At 35.3% G+C, this 19,470-nt stretch overlaps 2 protein-coding genes across 2 annotated transcripts in view; both read right to left on the reverse strand.

Moving 5' to 3' along the window:
• Window positions 1-19,470, reverse strand: part of LOC134801353 (claspin-like) — a 416,093-nt gene that overhangs the window by 171,878 nt on the left and 224,745 nt on the right. The window lies entirely within an intron of this gene.
• LOC134801079 (beta-1,4-galactosyltransferase 7) lies at window positions 10,497-15,135 on the reverse strand. Its single transcript, XM_063773600.1, has 4 exons — window positions 15,047-15,135; window positions 14,785-14,954; window positions 14,164-14,713; window positions 10,497-13,022 (listed from the first exon to the last, which is right to left on the reverse strand). Exons 2-4 carry the CDS (start codon window positions 14,879-14,881, stop codon window positions 12,767-12,769), a joined length of 903 nt encoding a protein of 300 aa, XP_063629670.1. The 5' UTR covers window positions 14,882-14,954; window positions 15,047-15,135; the 3' UTR covers window positions 10,497-12,766.

A 19,470-nucleotide genomic window follows, 5' to 3' on the forward strand; every position in this document is an offset into this window, starting at 1 on the left:
CGATATTAGAATAGCTAAATGTATTTTGAATATATGTGTATACATAATGAATAATACTATAGGAATAAAAATATTGCAGTATTTTACTGCGAAACAAGATATATTGCATTAGGATAGTAACTTTACTATATGAATATTGTTAATACGTCATATTACCTCAATGAATTCGTAATGCGTCGTAGCTTAAATAAACTATCTCAAGACACGAGTTACATACGCCTGCAAAAAACCTTACGAACGTTTGTATGTAATATAAGACACGACTATTATAATTCCCAAGTCTCCTGTGGTTAATATATAAAACTTATGTCGTCGTATAAAAATGATAAAATTAGCCAAATTATCGCTCAAACTTCGGATGCTGTCTCTTCATTACAAAGATACCTGTCAATATCGCACTGTGTACAATTTTTTTTGCCCTTGGTCGATATACATATGTGTATGCGTAGGACGGCTTAGGAGTACTATTCGTTATTCTGTGCTTAGGTCGGGACTTCCGTTGAAGCACAGAATAACTAATAGTACTACCGTAGTTGAAGGCGCATTTGGACAGTGCGGTGCATAAGTTCGGTTTTGCGAGCCATACACGTGCTCATCAGAGAAAATTGTGAAGGTCGCCGACTTTACTTTACTTTAATTTTAAAAGTGTACCATCGCCCACACTGTTAACTGTACATCGGTGGAACCTTATGACTTTTGTAATAACGTCCACCGATGTACAGTTAGACGTGTTGCTGTTTGTACACAAGACAGACTTAACGCCAGAAGGCAATCAGTAAGCAAAGAGGATTTGAAGAAGAGAGTTACTGTCATGGTAAATTATGTAGCTACAGTTCATTTACTGCCATCTTTCGACAGAAGATTAAACCTGTTTGAACGCCATTTGATTTTGATACTTATTCTTTAACTGATATGTGTTAACTTTTTAAATATTAATATTCACGCCATCTACTCGAGCATAGGCTGAAGGTTGTGGCGCCATCGCTCGAAAACATGGAACCATACCTTTGGCCTATAGTCGAGTAGATGGCGTGAATATTAATATTTATAAGTTAACACATATCACTGAAAGAATAAGGATCAAAGTCAAATGGCGTTCTAACAGTTTTATGTTCTGTCGAAAGATGGCAGTAAATTTACAGTGGCTACATAATTTACTTTGACAATCCGTCTCTATAGACTTTATTCTCTTTGCAGTAAGTATACTGTGTTCAATTAAAATATCGACCTTACTGTCTCCGCAAAAAGATAATAATTAAAATATCTTAAATAGTTAAAGAATAGTGTGTTTTACACGATATTGGCAAGTCTCTTCATTTTAAGCATCTTTCAATTAAAGAGAGAATTTTTAGATAAATATATACATGTAATTGTTTATAGTCTCCGTAACCCCTCTGTGATAGTTTTTATACAATTTAAGCCTAGTCCTACCGTGGCACAACAATGATTTGATACCTATAGCCACTATATTATAACAGATAGCCAAATTATTGTATCAATTAGTGGTAATTGTACTTCAAAATATATTGTTTTTATGCGAGATATTTTATGTAGGTACAGCTCTAGTACTTGCTTACACAAGATATTTAATCAATTGTGTTCGCAACGCAATAATATTATATTTGTAACTTTACTATTTATTTATATCAACGTTTATATTATTACTGCATGTTTTTTTTAATAAGTATGTATATTTTATGCATTATCCATAAAAATAAGAGGCGTTACTTGTAAGCAGTGTTGGGCATTCAAGAATAAAATCATTATTTGAATAAGAATTCGTAGGAATAAAATCATCTCGATTTTATTCCCGTCAAAAATATTCAAATGATTTTGGTCGGGAATAATTCGTATGAGAAAAAATTGAATGAGAATAACTTATTCTTAATCAAATAAATATAATCATGATTTTTATTCGAAATAATATTCCACGCATAAAAATTTAGTCCGGGTACGGTATAGGTACTAATTACGTATAGTTAGGTAGATGTAAAAGTAGTTAGTCTCTTGCCTAATTTATACCTATTTTATGGAATAAAATCTTACAAATTGACAGTCGCATATCGCATAGTTTCAGTAACCGTATTATTTTTAATTTACTAACCAAATCATTAGGTTCAATTTAGCTGGTCTAAGGGCCTAGCCATGATGCCAATCATTTGCGCTCCGACAACGAAGCGCTTGTCTCTATCACTCTTACATATTAGTGCGATAGAGAGACAAAGATAGCGTTTCGTTGTCGTAGCGCAAACAATTGGCATGTTGGCTATGCACCCAACGTGGCTAGCCAAGATGTCAATTTTTATTTTTAATTTAATAACGAAATCTTTGGGTACAATTTAGCTGTTCTGGGGGCTTAGCCATTATGCCAATCGTTTGCGCTCCGACAACGAAGCTCTCTCTCTGTCTCTCTATCGCACTAATATTTAAGAGTGATAGAGACAGAAAGCGATTGGCATGTTGGCTAGGCCCCCAGAACAGCTAAATTTACATAATGATTTGGTTATTAAAATTAAAAAAAAATTGGCATCTTGGCTAGGCACCTTGGGAGCGTAGCCAACATGCCAAACGTTTGCACCACGACAACAAAACGCTATTTCTGTATCTCTATCGCACTAATATGTAAGAGTGATAGAAACAGAAAGCACTTCGTTGTTGGAGCGCAAGCGATTGGCATGTTGGCTAGGCCCCAGAACAGGTAAATTTACATAATGATTTGGTTATTAAAATAAAAACAAAAATTGGCATCTTGGCTAGGCACCTTGGGAGCGTAGCCAACATGCCAAACGTTTGCACCACGACAACAAAACGCTATTTCTGTCTCTCTATCGCACTAATATGTAAGAGTGATAGAGACAGAAAGCGCTTCGTTGTCGGAGCGCAAGCGATTGGCATGTTGGCTAGGCCCCCAGAACAGCTTAATTTACCTAATGATTTGGTTATTAAATTAAAAACTAAAATTTGCATATCGGCTAGGCACATTGGGAGTGTAGCCAACATGCCAAACGTTTGCCCCACGACAACAAAACGCTATTTCTGTCACTATCGCACTAATATGTAAGAGTGAGAGTCAGAAAGCGCTAAAAGCAGCTAAATTAAACCTAATGATTTGGTTATTAAATTAAAAACAAAAATTGGCATCTTAGCTAGGCACCCAATCGTTTGCGCTACGACACGCTATCTGTCTCTCTATCGCACTAATATGTAAGAGTGATAGAGAGAGACTATGCGCAACTCTACGGAGCATCAACGTTTGGCATATTGGCTAAGCACCCTGATCGGATGATAGAACTAGATAGTGTATAGCGGAACTCTTCAATGTGTACTATACCTAAACTAAAGTAGCAAATATCAAATCAATCCGACTTTTAAATAGAAGGTTGAAAATAAACTTACAAAATATAACCAATTGTACTACAAAAATTAACTTAATTCTAAATAACATTTTAATTGAATAAAACCTTAGTTAGAATAGTCCCACTTCTAGAATAATTATTCTGTTTTTTATTCCGCATTTAAAATAAAAGTCGCATGATTTATTCACCTTAATTTTATTCTAAAATAACTAGTGTAAGAATTATTCTAATTCAAATCGATTTGAATAAGAATAAAATTTCTGTTTTTATTCTTATTCTTATTCAAGTTAATTTTTGCCCAACTCTGCTTGTAAGTATGCATCCTAAACATTATACATATTTACTGAATATAATCCAAATCCCCCACAAAAAAAAAATATATCTACCCACTCATAATTTATGGTCATAATCATAAAACGTATTTAGTACCTATCTAATGTGTTTTCAATTTCGATCGCATTTGTTGTTAGTTGTAGCTTTTGGTTTCAAATATTTCATTAAAGTCTTGGTATGATGTGGTTATCGAACATCTCTCCATATAAAGAGATGGGCGCTTTATCCGGTCATTGTCACGTCAATAACCTGGACGCCTCCTGGCTTCAGTACGCATTTATGTTCCGAAGCGAATACCATGCATCGTCCACACTGTTGACTGATAATAGGTACCTTGTTGCAAAGATATAAGTGTCAGTGTGGGGGAGACATGCATATCATATGTTGGTTGGGAAGACGGTCTAAAAACAACAACTCTCGTATTTGAAAAAGTTCCCAAAGTTAACAGGGTTAGGTGGGGGACCTAACAAAAACTGCCAACTTCGGGACCCACATCTTGACTGTCTTTTTTTTAAAAGTCATATAATATTATTGGTAACCCTCAGATTTCCTAGTAGTTTCAGGGCCCACTCAATTTTCGCTCGCGACCCACAAGTGTTTGGGAAATGCTGGTCTAAACGGAAGGAGGAGGAACGGAGTAGGTTATGTTATGTATACAAACCGTACAAACGCAAAAGATAGAAGCGACGGAAGAGCTTGTAGACTGTCTTCCCCACATTTACTGTAACCTTGTTCCAGGCCGCACCAATCTTCAAAAGGTTCACTAATAATCCAAATATTTAGGTATATTCCAATTAAGCCAGCTTTGTTGATTCATTTGTAGACAACTCACATTTCCCGAAAGTGCAACCTAATTTGAACATTGGAATGCTAAATTTGAAATTCTATTGGCGCGTATGTGGTCGACTATGCCTGGTACGGGGTTACCTAAGGTTCGCCCGTAGTCAGTTAAGGGCGTTGTTAGTTCCCAATTTTTTTCTTAATAACTGGATTCATTCACAGAAATTGTACAGCGGCAGGATAATGAGGCAAAGATATCTTCGTTATTTCCGCCGTCGAGACAGAAAAAGAGACATTTCTGTGAGTGTTAGTCCGTTTGTTTGCGTTTTCATTACACATTACCTAGGTATACCCTTTATTTATCTTCAACTTCTATATTACTTTATGATTAATTATTATTTTTGTGTCTATGAAATACGCATGGTACCTACCTAACACTTCATTATCTCTTTTTACTTGTATTTATACAATAACTTTGTTTGTTACTGATTGATTGTGTTTGATCCCATTAGAATAGAAACCTCGGAATGCGTAATTTATAGCCATTCCTGTTTTAACGGCAGTCTCATAGTACTACGGGATATTAATTAACAATGCGTCATTCATCTGTTTTTGAAGTTAAGTTAGTAAGTTAATTAAAACAAGTTGTTCAATACTTCTAAAGATTCTCAGTCCCGTCGTCTGTGCAACCGCTGTCTTTATGGAACATTTTGGCCTCAAACATTTTATTCAAATGTAACCAGTTAACTTCTTATGGTTGTTTAGAAAACTAATCTTATCCCCATGATTTTCTTCATTGGGTATTGACACTACATTCGATTAAATGTTTTGAGGCCTTATTCCTTAATGTTGTTTGATATGTCTGTTTGTTTGCTAATGTTCCTGTATGTCGTAGGGAGGCGGCTGCCCGCTGTAGCTGACGTGCTGCCCGCGCCCGCGAGAGCGCGAGGCACTCTAGTCGCAACCGCATGCTAAATAAGGTCTAGTTTCCTATGAGTTAACTGACCACTAGTCAATATTACACTGGGTTTTAAAGTATGGATGCTAAGCATGAAGAATTTGGTACATTGACTCGCCGTTTACTATCATTATCTCACGCGCATAAATTTATTGCTTTTCCGCTGGCATTGACCGCCGGCACACGGCCGCTATATTACGCTACGCTACTCGTACAATACGCGCGCGCAACAGAGATAGGAACAGGCGGGTTAATGTTCGAAATTCTTCATGCTTAGCGTTATTACCTTAGTATCAAGGGATTGAGATGTAATTGACTACAACCACATACCTACGTTTATTACAATTGGTAAAATTTCTGAAGTTTTTTAAGTTTTTATCATCCTGGGGCGCATTTTACAAAGTGTAACTTTATTTATTTTTTTATTTATTTATTAATCAAGTATACAATACCACTTTACAGAGTAATCCAATGCGCGATATGTATTACATAAAGGAAGACAAAAATAAATAATTAACAGTTTACAACCCACTTAAAAATATTATTACAGTGAAACGGACTATAACTAAATATTTGGCTGATAGCATAATTTCCAGCTTGTTATCTTTGTGAATTATATACGAGTCTCAATCGGCAACTATCCAAAACGTCCCTTTGTCAAGCTGTCATTGGTCAAGTTGTGTCAATCGCAGTTTTAGACCTGTAATGATTTAATTTTTCCTGTTAATTTAACCTCAAGGGTGACTAATGGTCAGTTAAGTGCTTCAGATGGTACCTATCGGCTCTGGGCTCGACTTTTGTGATAATAATAGTTGTTAATTTTGAAATACACAAGGAATAGTAAAATGTATTGGATCAATAACACTTTTAGCTCACAGCCACCTATTTATTGTGATTTTTTTATAAATTAGCTAAATGATCTGAAATAATTTAAGGCTATAAAGTCAAGCCCAGGAATCATTTTGGATGTTTCCCCTACGTACGTATGATGTTGACAGATGTCAGTAAAAGCGTATGAAGTTCCTTATCGCCTGTACTTAATTGTCTCAAGTTTATTTTTCTATGTAGAAACCGCCCAGTTAAACACGATCTTCGTTATCAAAATGATACTTTTGTTCAATATTAAATTTTATCCTTCAAGGGAAACGAAATTACGTTATATTTAGCGCCCGATTGAAAATAACAAATATTTTGATAGACAAATAAACAGTCGCATATTTATGTAATGAAATTATGTTTAACTGGGATAAAGAGGAATGAAGTTCTGATCCATAAATGCTTATTTCTCTTGTTCTGCTGCCACAAATATAACATCGTAAGGCCCACTGTGCATTACAATGTACACTCTGTTTCAATCTAATTTGAACCTTTCCAATACTACATAAAGTGGCATTTCTTTTGTTTCATTGTTTTCTAAAACAAACGAAAGTCACCCTAATCTACTGTACAACAAGGTTCAAATTAAAAATAGGGAAACTTTGTGTGGGAGGCCTTACGTTACGAGGATAACTTAATTTTAAACAAGTAGCTTGGCAATATTTGCCATTAACTTTAGTAAATGTAAACGCTCAAAACATTCCGCTTTCATTTCATACTGAAATAGCATTACTATGTATTACATCAAATTTTGTGTTTTGAATGAGTGATGCGGTCTAAGAATTATGTACAGTCTACCATGACTTTTGGGCCAATTTGGAGCTTTTCACTATGATAGTTGACATAATGTCACACTCTAGTAGGCATAGCACATGATTGGCGCGATAGTATCTCGCGGCGAGATAGACTACCCGTATTTTTCTATTTTAATAAAAGAGTTATGGGTAGTTTATCTCGCCGCGAGATACTGTCGCGCCAATCATGTGCTAGCCCGGCTGGTCGTTCATCATCATCAACTGCAACGTATGAGGTATGGTATGGCATGCCGGCAGTCGCCATTGTTTGCATGCGGCGAACGACCCGGTGGGTTGGCAACGTGGCGCTGTGGCCAAACTCATAAATTCGAAAGTAAACCAGAATTAAATTTGGTTGTCAGTTTGTTTGACAGACTATGAGTTCTGCGAGCGATTTGAGCGTATGTTTCCAATTAGCCAGACTGACTGTGATAGTTGGCATGCATTTAGTTAGCCCATTTAATGTTGTGTTCAGTGCCCTTTCGTTCCCAACATACCACATTAATAAAATGAATGACCGGTTTACTAGAGTACCATCGCGCACACTGGTAACTGACAGTTCGTAAACCCTGGTCACTAAAGGCATGAGGCCCACCGACGGACGTCAAGAGTGTCACTGTTGGTACCAACTACCTATTTATTTTGATGGTTTTTGCTTTCGAAAATGTGCTATTTTAGAAACGAATTGCATTTTACAGCAATCATGCCAGTTGCCATTGTACCTTACCTATCTAATAGCTTAAAAATCTTAGATTTTCCAATACCTACCTAGCAGTATCAGAGTAACAGTATATATATACATATCAGAATACCGAAAACTGATTTACCTAATGTTGAATCACCTATGCTTGATTCACCTATTTTTAAATTACCTATCGATCATTTTACCTAAACATTGACTGACCTAAGTTTATAATACCTAAGCTCAAATAACCTAAAGGACGAAACACCTAATGCACGTTTTACCTACTGCACGTTTCACCTAAAGCTATTATACCTAATGCACGAATCACCTATAGCTGATATACCTAATGGACGATACACCTAAAGCTGATATGCCTAATGAACGATGTACCTAAAGTTGATTTACCTAATGGACGAAATACCTAAAACTGTTCAACCTATCGCACGAAATATCTAAAGTTGATATACTTCCTGAACGAATTACCTAATGTCATTATGCCTAATGCACGGAATACCTAAAGTCTATATACCTAGTACAAAATTCATATCATTTTGCCGAATGATCAAGACTGGCAACTTCACCCAATAAATCGTATGATTTCCCAACCTTACAGTAGAAACTGTTTGTTTGCATAACAACTTAAAAATACACTTTTTGAAACGCTAATTTTTAGGTAGTAGAATGATTTCGTAAGTCTAATACAAAATTAGTTATCTTATCTCATCAAAAACGTAATTTTTGTAAGTTATCATGACGATGTAATAAAAGTCGGTTTTGGCACTGTTTGGTCGCAGTTAACCTAACACGCTCCTCCTCGCTTTGCTCGTCGTCGCACCTATCTCGACTCTGGCAAATGACTAGAACTTATATTATGTTAAAAAATAGTAAGCCAATTGAATGATTTGGCTAAAAAATTTATACCAAATGTTGTATGTCCTAATAATAATTATATTATTGATTTTAGGTACATATTTCGTTCACTAAGTGCATAGACTTCAGGTATTTCGTGCATTAGGTGTATCGAATTTAGGTATTTCGTTCATTAGGTATGTTAACTTAAGGTAATTCGATCATTAGGTATACCGACTTTAGGTAATTCGTGCAGTAGGTATGTTAACTTTAGGCAATTCGATCATTAGGTATAACGAGTTTAGGTATTTCGTGCATTAGGTATATCAACATTAGGTGTTTCATGTATTAGGTATATTAGCTTTAGGTATTTCGAGTATTAGGTGTTTCAACTTTAGGTAAATCGAGCATAAGTATTCTGAGCTTAGGTAAACCAATTGTAGGTGAAACGTGCAATAGGTAATTCGTTCATTAGGTGTTATGAGCTTAGGTTAATTGATCACTAGGTATTTAAAAAAATAGGTGAAACGAGCATAGGTGATTCAACGTTAGGTAAATCGATTTTCGGTATTCTGATATGTAACCATATAATATAGGTATTTAAAGTTTACGAAGAGAAAGGTTATGTTAAGTCCTAAGAGATTATTTAGGATTGTTTTGTATGCACACACCTAATGTGGACGATGTGATGTACCAGATTTTTTAATAAAAACAAGTAATTCAAATCTAACATTTAAATCGAGCGCTTCTCTTCTCGTTCATAGTCTGACATAAAAAAAATAGTTTGAAATCTCAATATAAAAAAATAACGAATATAAAAATAACATTGCACGATGTGCTCGTGGCACGAGCACATCGTGCAATGTTATTTTATATTTATCACAGAAAATATGATTCAGCTATTTATTACTAGTTATATGTATTATTTATACATATTAAATATGTAATTGTACTCATTTTACATAAATGATCTGTGAGCATCTTATTGTATTAGTTGAATGCTAAACTAAAAAGCGGACTTAAGGCAGAGGGTAATAAGCTTTAGATATGAAGAATGTAGGGGATAAGTAGGTTATACCTTCATCTTATATCTATTGTTAAAAGCCCTGTCATAACTGCAGTAAGCCCCCTTTTTGAACAAGATTGTGACAGTCGCGGCGCTCATTTTACAATTCTATAGATATCTTCGAGCAACACGGAAGGGAGGCGGCATTCGCACTATTTCCCCTCTGCCGAGGTACAAGATTAGCGCGTCAATCTAATCTAGCGCGGGTAATAAAACTAGTTGCACTTGGATTTTTCACTAGACCGAGTCCAGACGCGCGCGTGAACACTGCTGCACAAAAATGCCTGTTTGCTCGGTTTTTTGTTATAAAAAGAGGTCGGGGACATCAAATTTACAAAAAGAAAGTGTTACATTTCACATGTAATATTTTTTTTACATATCATACGTTTAATTACATTCAAACACAATTATTATATTTTAGTCTCATGTAATTGTTGGATTTATCGATTTTGCTCGCTCAGTACAAATTGCGGATCGGTCGAGCGACAAATCCGACATCTCATCTCTCAGAATACAATAACATACTTCAACGAAAATGTGTTAGTGTGCGTGTTGTGACACTTGTCACTCGTCCGTACACAAAAAGAGATCGAGGTTTGCAAGATTTGTCTTTGACGTGTGTCATTTTCTATGTATTTGTGTCGTCATTACAGATTGGATTTTGTATGTAAGTGTGTGAGAAGTGCGACTGTGTGCACCTTTCCCCCCGCGAAAAATGGCAGAAAGATTTGTACGGTGAGATATCGCTTGGCCCCCTCCCTTCCGATGTGTCGGAAGCCGGTGTTGCTCGAAGATAGATATATTGAAAAAAAAAAGTTTTCTTACTTTAAATATTTATTTTATATCAATCCACATAAAAAATATTAACCTACAAGTAGTTTTTAGTGTACCGCACAAACCTTTGTCCGCGGTACACTATGGGATCACTTCGGTCTTGCAAATCAGTTAAATTTGTTTCTACTGTATCCACTATTCCACTTATGTTTTAAGTCTTAACGTTGATTTTTATTTAACCAAGTTCAAAGACATATTTTACATAGATAGTGGCGCCACCTCTGTCACGTGTATATTCTGAATGTTGTATCTATTGGATATCATCTTTGGACGATGTTCCTATTAATTTATTGTACCTACTCATTATAGGTTGTATTTAATTTTAAATTAGTTTAATTAATTTTATTGTTCAACCTTGTTACTTTTGTGTAAATACTAGAAAAACTATCAAACCTGGTAGATGTGATGTACTGCACCCAATGGTATTACATTACGTGGTGGACACTAGAGTCGGATCATGCTATTAACATGCACAGACTGCAGTGAAAAAGTGTGGCAGTACCACCATCCACCATATTTCAAATTTCTAACGGCGTGATTCAACGTCTGTCAATTCTAAGTTAACAAGCCGTTTGTTTTTATCAGACATTTTGATATTTGTGTTTGTCAAAAGAGATGATATTGAACATAAGTTGGTTAAATTTTATGAATAAGCGCATATGTAAATACGAAGTTTATAATGGCAGTGCCACACTCTGCAGAGCTTAGACGCACTCTACTCTGACTCTACTTGACACTGTCGACCACGATACATGTCTCTTGACGTCTTAAACGGTTTCAAGGTATTTGTTATTTTATGTTCATGTTTCTGAAATTTATGAATTCTATTTGCCATAATTTTGGAGCTCTTTATGGAAATATTATTAAATGGATATTGTTAAAATAAGCTTAGAAATGCTTCAATAAAGTGGTTTATTTATTTAAAAGTTGTTTCCTTTTTTTGCGCTCCATTTAGTAATTTTAAAAATAAATTTAAAAAAATTAGGATCAAACAGTATGTTTATTGTCATTACAGTATAAAATATTTACAAAATGTAAATAAAACTATAACAGAGTAATTATTGCTTACATTACAATTAATTGAAAGGGAAGTTTTAGTCCGTTTGAGTGATGGATGGTACCCACTGATCAGTTATTTAGGTATAAATATTTATAGTAGAGAGACTAGACATAGACTTTTAGAAGACCTAACAAAAAATATTTAATTTTTCATAGGACTTCCATAACAATTTTCTAGAAATGGGTAATCAATCCTTTAATTACCATGGAATGTCACAGGGTCATAAAACTTATAAAGCTACAGTAACTACAGTATAAAACAAGGTAATGAGAACTCTTTGTTTAACAAAATTTGAGTAACATTTGATACTGTCCAAAACTTTCCGTTTAATACTAACTAATGAATGACTAATAACCAATCATTAACAGAAATAGTTGTCCTGAAGATAGATTAATTGTTCATAATTTTATACCTAATTGACTATATCAGACCAGGTATATGGCTACGCTTTGGCCTTTATTTTCAATAACCCTCAAACTTCATACACAACAACCTATAAACCCCTCCCAAACCAAAATCCTGGTTCCACCACTGGTTACCGTGTAACACGGCTTTGAGTTTTTTTGTTAAATATAAGACTAAAAACTGAGTCAGTTGTTCTTAAAAACTGAATATTCTCTACTTAACTCTTCACCTTAGCTCCGGCTTCTTAACAACAGTACTAGGACACTGGCACCACGGCGTCCACTTCTCGTCACAGACCAGCTCAACGGACTCCACGGTCACGACCATGGCGTCCAGCCCGTCGAATGTCACGGTATGTTCACTGTACAGTGTACACTCAGTGGAAGCTGGTGCCTTATAGTATAAGTATGTTTTAAACAGAGTCTTTACATGCATAAAAACCCACTTGATACTAAAATAACAGTTACTTTACCCCAATTTGCCTAATCATTCTATCATTCTAGTACTAACTTTTGTGCAAAAATGGGACGATTGCTAATCAAATTGGCCAATCGAACTAACCTTATCTGTCTCATGCTAACAATATGCGCGCAATAGCACAGAGAGTGTGAATTGTAAAGTTTTCTTGATATATGTTTCACTCTAAGAATATGCGCTAAGCGTATAATGTGGTGTTCCTTTCAGTATCTGGCATATAGAACAGAGCTTAGGTTCCAAGTGTCAATTTTGTGTGTTATGTAGGTATAAATATGAGTATGAAAGTCGTCATATTAACTCTTCGCCTTAGCCTCTGGCTTCTTAACAACAGTACTAGGACACTGGCACCAAGGCGTCCTCTTCTCGTCACAGACTAGCTCCACGGTCACAACCGTAGCTTCTAACCCATCAACCGTCACGGTATGTTCACTGTACACTCGGTAGGTGACGTCGTGAAGGCCGGTGTCGCGGTCGCGGCGGCGGGTCACTTCGCGCTGGTTGTAGCACTTGCGGTGGTCACGGCGGCGGTACGTCTTGTCGTGGATGTGTCTGGAAATTTAAACTTGGAATTATCAATCAAGTAAAGTGAAGGCTTGAAAATCATATGACATAATGATATGGATGTTAGAAACTGAAATAGATAGCATAGGTATACATAAAAAAGTGACTAGTGGCAGAGGCCAGATTCAAACCAACGTAGCATCTTCAGGTGCTACGGTGCAAGGATGTTACTAAAATATCAAATTAATCTAGCTATTTTCACTTCTGTTACCTGATTGATCTTGCTCACTGGAGTTTAGAATGAAAATGAAATGTAAAATGATTTATTCTAAACATCTAAAACTATACCAAGATAAATCTGTACTATCAAGTGCTTACTTTGTTATTGTGCTAACTTATAGAGTCAGACATGTGACTAATCAATAATAATTTATGATTTTATCATGAATGTCATGTCATGACAATACACTAAACCTAAATCTTAATACCTATGTTATTCTAATCTCTAATCTGTAATCATCAGATTAAACAGGAATTAATGACAATGGTTATGAAACTTATGAATTAAATTTATAAGATATTAAACCATTATTGCATTTTGAATACACTTGCCTAGGTAATAAAGTTGATTTTGGGCAAAAAATATTTATTATGTAAATAAACAACTGTTAAAACATCTACAATGTAGATTCTACATTATTTACATTAAGTAAACCTATATTTTTAAATCAGTTGATTCTTGCCCAGCTTTGTTTTCTCTGTGCCTCAAGGTTGACTGGTACAGAATGCCTCATGGCACTAAGTTAGTTATTATTTTGTGCAGTTAAGTTTAAATAAATAAAGTAAATTGTGGCTTTCCATAGAGAAAGGTCTTTATGCTTCATCTGCAATAAGGACGTTCCTATCAGAATTTCTGTTGGAATTTCAGATGAATATGTAATTATTGCACTTGAAGCATAAGGACCTTTCTGTAATGGAAAGCCACAATTATTTAGCTCACTATTATTCTCAATACAATTTCAATAATTCTATAGAATTATGTCATTGAGTGAACAACTCGTGCCCGATAGGTTTTAATTTAGGTACATAATGGAATAGACTAGAGCATTCTCAGAAAAATCAAAAGAGTAGCATTTATAAAAACAACAAATTGGTGGAATGTAAGATGGTTTATAATATGAATACATACTTAAATGTATCTTCAGTCCCAGTGGTGATCCCCTCTGGCCGGAGCACCTGCAGCCCGGCGTCCTTCAGCCGCAAGTAGAACTCATCGTCCTCCAGCCCCCAGCCCCAGTAGTTGTTGGACATGCCGTGCACCAGCTCGAAGTGCTCCCGCCTGATCAGCAAGATCCCTCCGATAAATGTTGAATAGTGATAATTAGGATGCGTCTGCGGTGACGATATGTGAACAGGATTTGCAGCTGGATATATATACTTCAAATCATCATTCATAGGTAATAAATCCACGTCATGCATCGCTATATAGTCAAAGTCTTTCTTCGTATGTAGAAAACCCACATTAATTAAGGAAGCTCGGTTGAAACGGTTGTTATCCTTCTGCTGGATCACAAATATGTGGAAAGGGATCGATTGCCTGTTTAAAAAGTCGTGCATATGCGGGACAAACTCTAGGAGCTCTTCAAAACGATCTCTAAATGGTACTATTACTGCTAATCGCTCCTTTTGAGACAATTTAGAGATATGTTTTTGAACTGGTTTAGGTGATGGCAGCTTCTCTGAGGACAAAAGTTTTAACTGTTTAATGTGCTAGAAATAACGACGAAATATTTCTGATGTACTTACTCACCGTTTTCTATAGGAAGTAAGGCTAAATAACAACCTACGATACAAGTTAGTCCCAAACACATAAAGAGACATTTTGAGCCGCACATACGATAACCCATTAAGAAATAGATTTAGATACTGACTAGCAGATAGAATTAAGAGCTACGAAGCATAATTATGAAAAACGAATAACTATTTAATAATAATAATAAATAATAAAAGACGTTTATTCAAGAAGTTTGAACATAGGTACATAATAAAAGTACACGATAATGCTTACAAACATCATTCATTTAAAAATAACTAAAAATACGAGAAAATTTTCACAATTCATACAGTCATTGGTATCTTTCGATTGTTAAACTCAAACAAGTGTCAAGTGCGTCTAGTGACATTGACAGCTGTCATATTACCTGAAGGTGTCATATTATTATTTTGAAGGGCTCAACAGTTCAGACATTTTAATTAAAAAATAAGTAAAATTTGCTGTTATTTTAAACAAAATCATCATAAGGTATCAGGTATTGTATATTCAAAAGAAAAAGAAATTAATGCAAATATTCATGAAGTTAAGTATAACGTTTCAATCATGTTTCAATAGTTTGACATTAGGTTTGGTGTTTACAAAGACTATTTTAGACTGATAGGTACACAAATGCAAACAAACACCAAACAAAGCACGTAAAATAATACTGTTTATTAACTTACATCGTATCTGGTAATATAAATTTTAATTTTTGTTCATAAAGTGAGACTAAAATAAAATTTCGTATGAAAACTAAACTTAATCTCATCGAGCACGGTGGTTAGTAGTAAACTATAAATAATAGATGGCAGCACATATCCTAAACTGACAAGGAAGGGTACCCAACCATCAACTGGTCAGGTCCGATTTGATTTATTTTTAACCGACTTCCATTTCATAGAAGGAGGAGGTTCTGTATTCGGTTGTGGCTATGTTTTTTTTTTTTTTTTTTTTTTTATTATATATATACATATGTTATAGAGTAGTTAGCTGCCCATACTCAACTTACTGGGAGAAATTGGCCTCCAAAGTACTGAAAAGTGACAAAACGCTCTAACTTCTGTAGAGAGTTTTGTTCAAGCAAATTGCTAAATAATTACTGGTTTAAATATATGTTGGAGAACATGAAAAAATAATGGACACGTGTATAAAATAACCCACGTGAAGTTCGAGTGAAAGGATGAGAATTATGAAACTTCGAAGTGTGTTTTTTTTTTGTAAAATATGAATTTGAGCCGAAAAAACACGTGTCCATTATTTTTTCATGTTCTCCAACATATATTCACACCAGTAATTAACTAGCAATTTGCTTGAACAAAACTCTCTACAGAAGTTAGAGCGTTTTGTCACTTTTCAGTACTTTTGGAGGCCAATTTCTCCCAGTAAGTTGAGTATGGGCAGCTAAAAAAAATACGTGTCTGTTATTTTAGACTACTCTATAACATATTTAATTACACAAACGGGTCTACCGCAGCGAAATGCTATACATGGAAGTATTCTGTCCGCTCAATTATGACCCAACGCAAACTACCCCGCGATAGGCGGTACTTACAAACTGCTCGATTGGCAATCTCAGTACCACCGAGATGACAGTCAGTGACAAAAGGCTAAATTGATTTATAAAAACAACGTTTTTTTGTAATTAAAAATATATTCATGTGTCGTGAAGTGGTGCAGAAGTTATTTTAGTTCATACCAAGGACAGTGGAATCACTTTTCACTTGTAGTAAACAGATAACTTCAGTAGAATTTGGAAAAAACATGACGATTTGTTTTCAATACTACCGTGCTAAGCTAAAACGTAACAACTGCATACGACTTTCATAACAACATACGACTTTTTAAATTGCGAGGATAATAGGGATGGTGTTATGCTAAATGAAGTAGACTATTTTATTAACTTGTGTTTGGTTTAGGTATTTTCTATATAATTATAAATGTAGTAATAAATTCCTTCTTACAGATTTGTATTTTCCTTTTTTATTTCATGAGATGGAGCTATAAAAAAACAACCTAGTTATTTCAAATTAATAATCAAATTTGGTATTGTCATTTTACATTACTTTCCATTCAGATTCCCACAAGATGCTATTCGCAGAGAACTATGGAAAAAAGCTGTCCAATTAGAGAGACATGAAATTGAGTGGATGCCTGGCAAGATATCTAGAATATGTTCTATTCATGAGATATAACCCGTGAGATAATCATACCCGGTCTCCTATATGTAGATACATTTTTCCTATCATGCTTTCACTGAATTAATTTAACAAATACACACATTATCTGAAAATGTTGATCATTTGAATCCACCCTCTACTGTCACATATATGTAGGTTCTCTCTCAAGCCATTTCCGTCAGTAGAAAAGAGCGGCAAACATATTAACTCACATTATAGACGGGTCTAACGCGTTTTATATTCAATTACCTTGATTTACCGACGTAAATCAGTTTCGTTTCGTATAATGTGAGTTAATATGTGTTCAAAACGCGAAAGTTTAAAATATTATAAGAGCGGCAAATTTAGAAAATGTAAGCGCGCGAACGGCTGTGGTCCTATACAAAATTTTAATTTTGCACCTTTTTCTACTGACAAACTTGCTTGACCGGCTATATACATACATATAAAATATTCTGAACTGAAAGTGGGGATTTATTGTGACTCCGCCTGTTCAAATATTTTTGACCCGATTCGTGTACCCATGTAAATTTTGCAGACTGTATAGCCAGTCCGATTTCTAAGATCAAGTTCGCCATACATTTATTATGGCGTACTTGATCTTAGAAAAACGGACAGACTATACCTGAACGTGACTTCGCACTGCCATGCAGATTGATAATAAAATATACAAAATACTTATTATAGCGGAATACATTTATACAACAATGATATATTTACTTATGGTAAGTTAGTCTGTCATGTCATAACAACATTTTAACTAGTTATCTTTTAATCTGCATTAAATTATCATACGTGAATTATTTGACTGGTTCTTCACTGTATGGCATAAACCTATCCCTGTCCAAGTCATATTCTAATCAAATATGAACCGCGAACTCTCAGCGGCCAGTACGTACAGCAAGAAGGTTATTAGCGGATTAATGTCGCTGATTGGTAGTTATTGACATTATATGCATTTCATCTACACTTAGCTATGTACCATTAGTGTAATAAAGATGACTCTTATTTTGTTTACCAGCTTTGATTACAGGCTCTGTAAACGCGTCGTCTTATTTGAATGTAGGCGTAATTGTGTATGTGTGCTAATTTGGCCCGAGAATTTGAACGGTAATGTTCCTAAAGGCGGTATCCATGGTTATATATGATCGCAGGTCTACCGCGATATAATTTCATTGTTTTTACCTTTAATTCCGACCACAGTCTTTCCGTGACCACAGCTGGTGCAACTCAGCTGAAACGTCGGAATTAAACGTCCGTGCCGCCCGAGCCGTACGCTCGTTTGCCATCGCCATAGTAAAAGAAAATAGTGATAAAAACAGGGACTACTTATGAGCGGATAACAGAAATTCAGAGCTTGAATCTACATGATTGTTTAAGGCTACAAATATAATGACCACCAAAGAATACTTCGGTACCCTAAATAAAAAAATCATGCTTACCAAAAAACATTACTGAACACCAAAAAAATAAGACCTAAAAATACAAAAGTACCACCATTTTAATTACGACTGCACTTCAAATTGTATTCAAATACCAAATATATTGAATGATCACCAAAAATCATTAATGATCACCAAATCTTGAAGACCAAATTAATGCGATATTTTCACCTAAATAAACCACTATGATTACCAAAAAATTTATACACATTAGCAAATAAAGTAAACTGATGCCATAATTACTAGCCCCTCCCGCTCAACCCCCCGTACCCCGCACCGCATATAGGTATGCCTTACCTAATCTATTTTTCTAGTAGCATTTCGTTATGCTACTAGAAAAGTAAGTCAAACTGCTATCAGTTAAGTGGGTTAGGTTAGCACTGCGACCCTTACAGAAACGAAATGGTACTAGAAAAGTAGGTCAGGTTAGGTTTGAACTGCGACCTTTACAGAAACGAAATGCTACTATAAAAGTGGGTTAGGTTAGGTTAGAACTACGATCCTCACAGAACCGAAATGCTACTAAAAAAGTGGGCTAGGTTAAGTTTCAACTGCTACCCATACAGATACGAAATGCTACTAGTAAAGTGGGTTAGGTTAGGTTTGAACTGCGACCCATACAGAAACGAAATGCTACTAGAAAAGTGGGTTAGGTTGGCTATCCTATTAAAGCAAATGACTCCAAAATAATCATTCTTCTAGAAACGAAATGCTACTAGAAAAGTGGGTTAGGTTAGGTTTGAACTGCGCCCCATACAGAACCAAACTGCTATCAGAAAAGTGGGTTAGGTTAGGTTTGAACTGCGACCCTTACAGAAACCAAATGCTACTAGAAAAATGGGTTAGGTTAGGTTTGAACTGCGACCCTTACAGAAAATAAATGCTACTAGAAAAGTGGGTTAGGTTAGGTTTGAACTGCGACCCTTACAGAAAAGAAATGCTACTAGAAAAGTGGGATAGGTTAGGTTTGAAATGCGACCCTTACAGAAAAGAAATGCTACTAGAAAAGTGGGTTAGGTTAGGTTTGAACTGCGACCCTTGCAGAAAAGAAATGCTACGAGAAA

Source organism: Cydia splendana, chromosome 21 (assembly GCF_910591565.1).
Source record: "Cydia splendana chromosome 21, ilCydSple1.2, whole genome shotgun sequence".
In the NCBI taxonomy this organism is placed as follows: domain Eukaryota; kingdom Metazoa; phylum Arthropoda; class Insecta; order Lepidoptera; family Tortricidae; genus Cydia; species Cydia splendana.

What these genes read in the sequence shown, in the direction of transcription:
- LOC134801079 (XM_063773600.1), bottom strand. Translation starts at nt 14,881, where the DNA reads ATGGGTTATCGTATGTGCGGCTCAAAATGTCTCTTTATGTGTTTGGGA. An exon ending in CTTACTTCCTATAGAAAACG is followed by an intron (nt 14,714 to 14,784) that starts GTGAGTAAGTAC and finishes TTTTGTCCTCAG; the next exon opens with AGAAGCTGCCATCACCTAAA. An exon ending in GGGACTGAAGATACATTTAA is followed by an intron (nt 13,023 to 14,163) that starts GTATGTATTCAT and finishes TTAAATTTCCAG; the next exon opens with ACACATCCACGACAAGACGT.